Source organism: Bombyx mandarina, chromosome 21, assembly GCF_030267445.1.
Source record: "Bombyx mandarina strain Sakado chromosome 21, ASM3026744v2".
In the NCBI taxonomy this organism is placed as follows: Eukaryota; Metazoa; Arthropoda; class Insecta; order Lepidoptera; family Bombycidae; genus Bombyx; species Bombyx mandarina.
Genome location: NC_143227.1, coordinates 1,651,907 through 1,662,752, shown reverse-complemented (window position 1 = coordinate 1,662,752; position 10,846 = coordinate 1,651,907). Strand labels below are relative to the sequence as shown.

General features: G+C 43.6%; 1 protein-coding gene across 1 annotated transcript; it reads right to left on the bottom strand.

Moving 5' to 3' along the window:
* Positions 1 to 6,665: 6,665 nt before the first annotated feature.
* Positions 6,666 to 10,518, bottom strand: LOC149500420 (sorbitol dehydrogenase-like). Its single transcript, XM_089736334.1, has 4 exons — positions 10,370 to 10,518; positions 9,480 to 9,513; positions 7,775 to 7,908; positions 6,666 to 6,867 (listed from the first exon to the last, which is right to left on the bottom strand). The coding sequence occupies exons 1-4, from the start codon at positions 10,418 to 10,420 to the stop codon at positions 6,673 to 6,675; spliced, it is 414 nt and encodes a 137-aa protein (XP_089592460.1). The 5' UTR covers positions 10,421 to 10,518; the 3' UTR covers positions 6,666 to 6,672.
* Positions 10,519 to 10,846: the final 328 nt, after the last annotated feature.

Below are 10,846 nucleotides of genomic sequence, written 5' to 3'. Positions count from 1 at the left end.
GAGCAATCTTATAGAAGGTATTTTAACAAATAATTTCCACTATGCATTTGCTGAATTTCACTAATTTATCTGTGTTTTACAGCTCTCCGAAGTTGACCGGGTTTTTGACTACTCGTAAGAATACAAGAAAAACGAATCATTAGGCTTAGTGTTTCTATTATATATTTTTGTTACTCATATAATTTATCATTGTTTTAACATTCCTATGTTATTATTCATTTATTATCGAAACTTTTCCTCGTCACAAAACTTAGAATATTATTGGTTTTACAATAATTTCTGGTCAGAGTGTACATTTACGAGAATTGGTTTGGGATCGGAATTCGTCCTTGAATAATATTCTTGAGAAGTGTTTTGGGTATGTACAAGAACACTATGGACTATTTGCAAGTATAATATTTGATGATTCCGATCTTATGATCCGACTGTCGTGATCGAGCCGGAGGTTGGAGGAGACAGTACGAGCGTAGATCCCAGCCCCTGTAGGTTTCGGCTTCCCCCTGGTGAAGGTCAAGGGGCGATCTGAGAGGGCTGAGGCCGCGCGGCGCGCTACCAGCACTCTAGCGTGCTACGAAGCAGAAATAAAACAAAAGAGCAACCGGTTGGCGTTTTATCGCGTCCCGACCCGGCAGGCTGGTTCTGGTCCAGCGGGGTATTCCGGGACACCAGCAGCACAGGTTGGGGCGGCCCGATAGGCTGTCGTATCGAGACGGCCAACGCTTCAGAGCCTTCGATTCGCCTCGATGGCTCCGTCGGCTGGGCCTCCTTGGGGTGAGCTGCGCCATCTGGTTGTAGTGTTGACCGCGGTAACCACCTTACCTCATCCAGATTCTGGCCTCAGACGGGATCGGACGCTTGGGTGACGAGTGCAGGTGAGTCGTTTAGTGGGTAGAGTCCTGAAAAGATCTTTGGGCCCGCGGTTTCGCAGTCGCGGACCAGTCCCACATACACTAGGCACGGGGGCCCCGTAGGAGTTTCGGGTAAGGGTTCAGATAAAAAAAAGTATCCCCTATTTCGCTCAAATGTCGAATAATATACCATCCAGCCAAGCCTAATTAAATAATTAAAAAATGCGATAATTTGCACGGAAGATAAAAATTAGCGACTTTTACCGTCTAGCTCAGATATTTTAAAAGGCTCGCGGGTGACATACACTGCTCGAACAGTTCAGTAATATAAGGCTCACCGGTGAGCACTGTGGCCCGAATTAAAATACTCAATGTATCATCTGGCGTTCAACGTGTTAAATGTAAATTAAATTCCTATATGCATAATGAAGATTGTGTTGCTGCAACAGCTCAAGCATCCAGATGGACGGCGACATTATCTGTCTTTGTCGAGAGGTTCGGTGCTAAGCTTAGGTGGACGCGCTTCAATTGTAAAGCTATTGAAAATTCTTTGGCTGTGCGGAGTCGGTCTAGAAAATTACGAACCGTTACCATTCTTTATAATTTGTTACAATTTATAATTTATTGTCTTGTTGTTTGTCTAATTAAATAGGCACTTACGAAATTCTGTTCGACTTTAGTTATGCTTATTCATATATTGTATCTCTATGGACAAGTGAAGACAGGATTTTCATTTATCTCTCATTATGGTATTTAAACAAAAGATCCCATGTTTTAAATTTTATTTAATGTCACAAAAAAAATGTAAATTATAAATTCATGATTTCTGCTAGAAAACTGGTATCGGGGAAAAGACTGGCGATAAGTACTTATTACATACACGAACACATTTATTAAAAAAAAATCAGAAACATATTTAAATGATTAAGTTACTGGGGAGGTCAACGCCCTTGTGTGACGCGGGGGGCGACCTCCAGTAACCTTCACAACAGTTTACCGGTTATCAAAATGTTAAATTAGAAAACTTTTAGCATTTATGGTTTAAACAATCGGTATCGCTTAAATGTCAACGTATCAGTATATAAAATATTATATAGGTTTTGGGAATGCGCGCACCCTGTGTCAATTACATTACTTTGAAACTTATGTATATCAAAAAACCATCAATAAACAGTTGCAGTTAAAATTATCACTGAGCTTCGTACATTTTTATATTATAATATCAATATTTATACACGAAATAATTAAATACACGAATTAAATTCGTTACAATTTGGCACAAAAATTAACGATAGCCCAAGCAAGGTTCATCGTCATCTAACTTTAAATTTCGGGATAATATTTCTTTATAAATTAATTTGTCATCTTTATTATTTCATATAATTAATAGAGATGACAATTGTTGTACTAAAAGTAATGAGTAAAAAAACAACAGACCCAGCCATAGTACATAACGGGTTATCCATATTGACTACCCTTGGAAAAATTGTTACAAAATACTATATGATATCTACTGGAACCTGTCTGCTCTTGTTAAAACAATACATTTAGTTGCATATGTTTTTGAGGAACAATTCAGAACTTTTGTGGGTTGTTCGTGTCTCGCGGCTGGACGTGGATCATGACCTTGATGCCGGCCCCCTGGCGCGCCACTTCGTACGCCTCCAGGCTCTCCTCGATGCTGAAGTGGTGGGTGACCAGCGGCTTCACGTTTATTTTCCCACTCGCTACCATCGCTAGTGCAGTGGGGTAGCTGAAAATATAATCATATGTTTTATATAGACGCCTATATCGGAGCAGGGTTTGTCTTCTGGGAACGTGTCATAATATAAAAATTGTTTAAAAACAATGAGCCATTGCAGGAAGGCGGGCAGATGTGAAACATTGATAATATTTGGCACAGATTTGGGGGTTGGTGCTTCCCGCTTCCGTAGGTTTAACCCGCGATTCCCTACAAGTGACCCCTGGGTGGTGCTAAACGGGAGCCGAAAACATAACCGGTGGGGGTTGGTGCTTCCCGCTTCCGTAGGTTTAACCCGCGATTCCCTACAAGTGACCCCTGGGTGGTGCTAAACGGGAGCCGAAAACATAACCGGTGGTAGGACTTAGTCCGACTGGCTGGCGACCACCCTCCAACTAGAGTCCGCTGCCAAATAGCCTAGCTGTGTTCCGGCGTGTGGGTTGGAGAGCCAGTTCTATCCCTTCCCTTTCCCCTTCCTTGTTGTGGGTGAGTCTTGGTGACGCCTGGAACTTGCGGAGCAGACGTGCGTGCGAACTCACGGGGCGTGATTGTTTGACGGGGGTATAGGGAGACCCAGTGAAACGGTACCCGCTGCCGCCCGCCGGTCAGTAGGGGACCTGAACCCGGGTGTCTCTACTAAACTCCGCCCCGGGAAGCTGTCCCGCCAACCGGTGTAAAATTCTGTCGTGCGGTCGTCGTGCCGGAGTCGGAGACCGGAGTGGATCCCGGCGATCGCACGCAGAGTGGACTGGGGGCCCTTCCATGCCCTGCGTCAGTCTCTCACGCAACCCGTGGTCGAGCACGTACTATGTTCCGCGCTTCATTCAGGTGTTGCCTCGATCTCACCTCTAACATCCTACCTCTCCTTATCCTACTCTCCGGAAATATAACAACTTAATTAATGAAGTCGAAAAAAAAGAAAAGGGTTTTACAGGCGGCTCCCCATTCCACATTTAATGTGGATTTCAGCAATTTCAGGGGCCTACATAGCAACCTTGACGCCGTACACCACCACCTTGAGACGGCGCAGCCTGCCCTGCTTTTTTTAACGGAGACGCAGATATCTGCTCCGGATGATACCTCATACCTTGAATACCCCGGCTACGTATTGGAGCACAACTTCCTGCGTAAAGCCGGGGTGTGCGTATTCGTCCGGGCTGATGTCTGTTGTCGCCGTCTTCGGGGCCTCGAATAACGGGACCTGTCCCTCTTGTGGCTGCGCGTAGATCACGGGGGCCGTAGCCGAATCTACGCGTGCCTGTACAGGTCCCACAGCAGTGATGCAGGTTCAGCTCTGTTTGAGCATGTGCAAGAGGGGACTAACCGCGTGCTTGAGCAGTACCCATCTGCGGAGGTGGTGGTTCTTGGAGACTTTAACGCTCACCACCAAGAGTGGTTGGGGTCCAGAACCACTGACCTCCCGGGTCGGACTGCCTACGATTTCGCCTTGGCCTACGGCTTCTCCCAGCTGGTGACACAGCCCACCCGTGTCCCAGATATCGAGGGGCACGAGCCTTCTTTGTTGGACCTTCTGCTGACCACAGATCCGGCCGGATACAGTGTGGTGGTCGACGCTCCGCTTGGATCGTCTGATCACTGCCTTATTCGTGCTGCCGTACCACTCTCTCGTCCTGATCGTCGAACGACGACCGGGTATCGAAGAGTTTGGCGGTATATGTCAGCAGATTGGGATGGATTGCGTGAATTTTACGCATCCTACCCATGGGGGCGGTTCTGCTTTTCCTCTGCTGATCCTGACGTCTGTGCGGACCGTCTTAAAGACGTGGTGCTCCAGGGGATGGAATTGTTTATTCCCTCCTCTGAAGTGCCCGTTGGGGGTCGCAGCAGACCCTGGTATAATAATGCCAGCAGGGATGCTGCACACCTCAAGCGGTCCGCATACGTGGCATGGGATAATGCCAGGAGACGTCGGAATCCTAACATCTCAGGGGAAAGGCGGAAATATAACGCCGCTTCCAGGTCCTACAAGAAGGTTATTGCCAGGGCGAAATCGGAGCACGTTGCTAGAATTGGCGAGCGACTGAAGAGCTATCCCTCTGGGAGCCGTGCTTTTTGGTCGCTCGCCAAAGCTGCAGAAGGTAACTTTTGCAGGTCTAGTCTCCCACCACTACGCAAGTCCGATGACAGTCTGGCCCATAGTGCGAAAGAGAAGGCTGACCTTCTGGTCAAACTCTTCGCCTCGAACTCGACTGTGGACGACGGGGGTGCCACACCACCGAACATCCTCCGGTGTGATAGTTCCCTGCCGGAGATCTGCTTTACACAGTGTGCAGTCAGGCGGGAACTCCGACTCCTGGACGTCCATAAGTCGAGCGGGCCAGACGGCATCCCTGCAGTGGTTCTGAAAACGTGCGCCCCTGAGCTGACGCCTGCGCTAACGCGTTTGTATCGCCTCTCTTATTGCACTAACAGGGTTCCGTCTTCATGGAAGACTGCCCACGTCCACCCTATCCCCAAGAAGGGTGACCGGTCGGACCCATCGAGCTATAGGCCTATCGCGATAACTTCCTTGCTTTCCAAGGTGATGGAGCGAATAATTAATATACAACTCCTGAAGTATCTGGAGGATCGCCAGCTGATCAGTGACCGACAGTACGGTTTCCGTCACGGTCGCTCAGCTGGCGATCTTCTTGTATACCTTACTCACAGGTGGGCTGAAGCCTTGGAGAACAAGGGCGAGGCTCTTGCTGTGAGCCTTGATATCGCGAAGGCCTTCGACAGGGTCTGGCATAGGGCACTTCTATCGAAGTTACCATCTTACGGAATCCCCGAGGGTCTCTGCAAGTGGATCGCTAGCTTTTTGGATGGGCGGAGCATCACGGTCGTTGTAGACGGTGACTGTTCTGATACCATGACCATTAACGCTGGCGTTCCACAAGGCTCGGTGCTCTCCCCCACGCTTTTCATCCTGTATATCAATGACATGCTGTCTATTGATGGCATGCATTGCTATGCGGATGACAGCACGGGGGATGCGCGATATATCGGCCATCAGAGTCTCTCTCGGAGCGTGGTGCAAGAGAGACGATCAAAACTTGTGTCTGAAGTGGAGAACTCTCTGGGGCGAGTCTCCGAATGGGGTGAATTGAACTTGGTTCAATTTTTTTTTATTGTTTATATGGGTGGACGTGCTCACAGCCTACCTGGTGTTAAGTGGTTACTGGAACCCATAGACATCTACGACGTAAATGCGCCGACCACCTTGAGATATAAGTTCTAAGGTCTCAGTATAGTTACAACGGCTGCCCCACCTTTCAAACCGAAACGCATTCACGGCAGAAATAGGTGGGGTGGTGGTACCTTTTTTTTTTTTTTTTTTTTTTTTTTCCACAGGAGAAAATCGCCGGATCCCCACCCGCGCGGCAGGTGGGGTATGTGGGAGTTGAACCTCACTAAAAACTCCTGCCGCTCACAACCGGCGCCCTACCTCGGACCGGGCCGGAGCCCAGTCGGGGCTATTGAAACGGCGGGACAGGGTTGACGCAGAGCACATTACATCCATCCCACCGTCCCACGGACGCCGGACCGGTGGCCGCCAGCGACACGACCACCGGTTCCCTCGTTCAGCGGGCCGAGAGCCCGCTTTGATGGCGCCGCGTTACACCTTCCCCCAGAGCGGTCGGGGGAACGCGGTCTACCATCACCCGGCTTCCTATTGCGGGTGAGCGTGCAGAGCACGCCACCCCACGTCTGGGTCCCTCCCCGCACAAAACGGGTGGGACCCCTAGCTCTTAGGGGGCCAGGTCACGGATACGACCCCGGTCCCGGGGTGGTGGTACCTACCCGCGCGGACTTACAAGAGATTCTACCACCAGTTTTCGTAACATTGTTGGAGTTTCAGTAAGGATTCCTTATTTTTTTTAAAAAAGAATAGAGCCTATGTCACTCGGGGATAGTGCAGCTTCCAAACAGTGTAAGAATTTTTCAAATCGGTTCAGTAGTTTCGGAGTCTATTCAATACAAACAAACAAACAAATCTTTCCTCTTTATAATATTAGTATAGAAGTATAGATTAGTATAGATAATCTTTGTAACGAATTTAAAATACAAAAAACAGTTAACTTACTTATGACAAAAATCGGCGACGTGCTTGTAGTAACGGCATAGGTTTCCCGGAGCGCCCATCGAGGAGCAATAACGTGGCTCCACACACAGATTGTACTTCCCTCGTTTGCACAGTTCACAGGACCGACAGGGCTGCGTCGGTTCTATTGCCACTCTGTCGCCCACTCTCAAACTGCTTACTTTGTCTCCTACCTGCCGATATGTATTACCTTTTTTCGTTATCATGTGACGATCGATATACCTATATAAATCGCGAAAATAGGCATAATATGTCCTGCCGCTAGTAATTAGGTACGTAATTTACAAATTCATGTGGGTTTCATTTCATTAGGTACAGAATAATTGATATTCCATTTGACTCCATACAGTAGAAGGCCATTCGGATTGTCGATAATCCCACTATCACGGATCGTTTGGAACCTCTGGGTCTGCGGAGGGTCTTCAGTTCCCTCTGTATTTTATACCGTATGATCCATGGGGAGTGCTCTAAGGAATTGTTTGAGATGATTCCGTTATCTCCTTTCTACCATCGCACCGCCCTTCAACGGAGTAGAGTTCATCCATACTACCCGGAGTCACTGTGTTCATTCACAGCTAGCTAACATCCGGCTTTGGAATGAGCTCCCCTCTACGGTGTTTCCCGAGCGCTATGACATCTCGTTCTTCACACGAGGCTTGTGGAGAGTACTTAATGGTAGGCAGTGGCTTGGATCTGCCCCTGGCATTGCTAAAGTCCATGGGTGACGGTAACAACTCATCATCATGTGGGCCGTATCATCTTATGCCTGCAAGGGCAATATAAAAAAAAAATCCATATCGTCGAAGTTTCCAAAGAACACTTGCAGAGCGCGCACTGCAGCTACTTCGAAATAATGCCAAATTGAATTCTGACCATTCCTGAGTATCTATCATAATAGGTTATTCGTAATACGGCAAATACAGCACAATTGTACCAGAACATGGTTAACCCACCCAGAATATAACGTTCAACACGTCAAACTAATTAATATCCACGACTACTTATTTTAGTGATTCTTAAAATTTAAGGGCAGCTTTAAACAGAAGATTAGCGTTATATTCATGTAATAATTTATATAACCTTGACCACAGTTCCGGCACCTTCGTGACCAATGACAATCGGTTTGTCGATAACATCCGCTCCACACGTACCCGTGCTGTATAACTTGACATCAGAACCGCATATGCCGACACAGTCTATCTTTATTAAAACCTCTGCGTCAAAAATAAAACATTTTAATTTAGGTAAAAATAGAACCATATAGCAAGACGCACAGACAAAAGATGAACATTACAGACAACTAGGTGGAAAGGACTAACCTTTACCCGAGAAGGGGTTCTATCAATGGTACTGAAGAAAGTAACTATAGCGAGTAAAAGAAAATAAAAGAAATTACCTAGTATATATTAAATCTCATGTAATAACGATTATTATTATGGATTGGAAATAAACAGGCTTTATGAAGTCGTCGTGGCCTAAAAGATAAGACGTCCGGTACATTCGTATATAGCGATGCACCGGTGTTCGAATCCCGCAGGCGGGTACCAATTTTTATAATGAAATATGTACTTAACAATTGTTCACGATTGACTTCCACGGTGACGGAATAACATCGTGTAATAAAAATGAAACCCGCAAAATTATAATTTGCTTAATTACTGGTGGTAGGACCTCTTGTGAGTCCGCACGGGTAGGTACCACCGCCCCGCCTATTTCTGCCGTGAAGCAGTAATGCGTTTCGGTATGAAGGGTGGGGCAGCCGTTGTAACTATACTGAGACCTTAGATCTCAAGGTGTGTGGCGCATTTACGTTGTAGATGTCTATGGGTTCCAGTAACCACTTAACACCAGGTGGGCTCTGAGTTCGTCCACACATCTAGGCAATAAAAAAATAATATTATTATTATAAAAATACAACAACAAACGACAAATGTTATATACTACAAAAACGCTCTTGAATAATAAGCCAAAAATATAAATTAAAAACAATTTAATCCTGCTGATCCTTGTCAGAATATTAAAGTAATAAAATGATTTTAATGTTATTTACACGTGAGCATATTTTCAAGGAAATCGAACGTTAAATTGGTGCGTTGAAAAATGTCTCTTACATAAAAAATTCACGGGTCAACACCAAATTTGGCTTTGAATGCGAAACATAAAATTTCGATATTTTAGATCGTAATTAGACGAGAAAAATATACATGGCATGAAGCAGTTTGCTTTTGAACTTTAATAAATTGACCACATATGAAACAAAATGCATCAGCATCGTTATTCACTGATCGCTGTTTATGACTCGAGTGCCATCTAGGGGCACTGTGTAAACACCCCACTCTGATAGCGCGGTTTTTTTGAAAGTATTAAAATTAATTAAAATTTATAAAAAAAATTAAATATGAGTATTATTACTATAACTATCACAAAAGCAAACTTTATACCAAAAAAGGTATTTTATTTTCGTTTTTGTGAATAATTAATCGGAAAAACCTAGTTTCAATGTTAGGACAAAGAACGAATTTTTTTTGTGGAGTTGTGAAATAGATACAGATCATGTTAATAGAAGCGTGTTAATGATTCTTCCCAAATGTTGGTGCATTCCAGATTACACTTCGTACAGCTAATAGTAACATTTCCTGATAGACATGGATTCCAGTTGGAAGTATAAGACAGTACTTGTGTACTTAATTACTTATTGTGTAATACACTCGAGGGTTCGATCTTAAGTGTGAAGGAAACTTCTCGTTTTTCGAATATCTCAAATTAAAAAAAAAAAAACTTTTACCGTCATCGTTTATCTCGGGCACTGGAATTTTCTCCTGAAATTAAATGACATAAGTAGTAAATAATAATAAAAAAACTATTAATTTTATATTATAACAGCTCTATGAAAGTTTTCATCAAAATATATCGTCCCATTATCATTCCTCAAAAGGTCAATGTGATAAGGCAACGTAAAAATAAAATTATAATTCAGTTTGTTGTATTTGTTTTTATTATATAACAGTTAGTATGCGTAGTATGTTTTTTTTTACATTTATATTGACGAATAAAATCACAAATACAAGCTTGCCTTGTAAATATTGCTAATGTCGCCAATTGTTACACTAGTCATCTTATCATATTTACTTTATTTAACTAATTTTGCATTTTCTACTGTGTTCAATTAAGAGTTTTATATTCTTCCTCGTCTTTAATAGATCGTAATTCATTTATGGTACTTTCATTAGAAAAAAAAAATAAACAAATTGTCAAGCTTCTGTTCTGTCAGCGCACAGACGTTCTCTGCTGGACATAGGTCTCCGCCAAGCTTCGCCACAAAGATCAGTCCTGGCTGCCTGCATCCAGAGGATCCAAGCTTTTAAGGACGATATATAACAGTTAGAAGAGGCTCTAAATTGAAGTGAAAGATTTCATTATTTTATGACTACTACTGTATATGTATCAATTAATGCATCAACACAATGGTTTCAAATTTTATAAACTCAGGTTAATTTCGAACACAATTATAGACACGTTCTACGTGTGTGCACTCGCAAGACAAGCTGGACGTAATTAGAAGCTATATATAAAACAATTTAATGTCTTTGTTTTAAAGATTAAATATAAAGTAATTTAAATACACATATTAAATATTTTGTATATAATTAATATTGATAGTAAAAAGAGCCTCACGATTCTGACGTCGTTGGCTCCGTGTAACACAGCAGCGTAGTTCTCAGTCATCTTGCAACCCGTTAACTTCGATAATTATTTGAGAAATGATTACAAAATCGTAACGAGAGCGCGATATCTTTGGACGCAGATAATAAATCTTCTCTAAAATAAAAATTAGGGATGTTCGTCTGTAGGAGCGCTCGATCGATATAAATTCTTCTGAATTTTTATAATAGCGTTAGGTTTTTTTAGTGAAAGAAATTCAATACACAATCTGGAATAAACTCTAAAAGGCATAAAATCCCTCAAAAGCTTAAAACTATGTATGTTGAAACTATAATATTCTACAAATCGGAAGTAGACTATACTAATCAGAAAATACGAGTAGACTGCAGAGGCTAGGGGTCTTCAAACTTCAACTACTCTTATAAATTGTGATAGCTGTTATTGTAACATAATTGAGAATACCGTTACATACTTCTTTAAGAGTACGCA

Excerpts from the sequence above, each read along its gene's own strand:
- LOC149500420 (XM_089736334.1), bottom strand. The coding sequence starts at position 10,420 with ATGACTGAGAACTACGCTGCTGTGTTACACGGAGCCAACGACGTCAGA. Across the intron at positions 7,909-9,479 it reads GCCCGAGATAAACGATGACG|AGGTTTTAATAAAGATAGAC; the intron begins GTAAAAGTTTTT and ends TTTTTGACGCAG. Across the intron at positions 6,868-7,774 it reads GTGCCGGAACTGTGGTCAAG|GTAGGAGACAAAGTAAGCAG; the intron begins GTTATATAAATT and ends ACATATCGGCAG.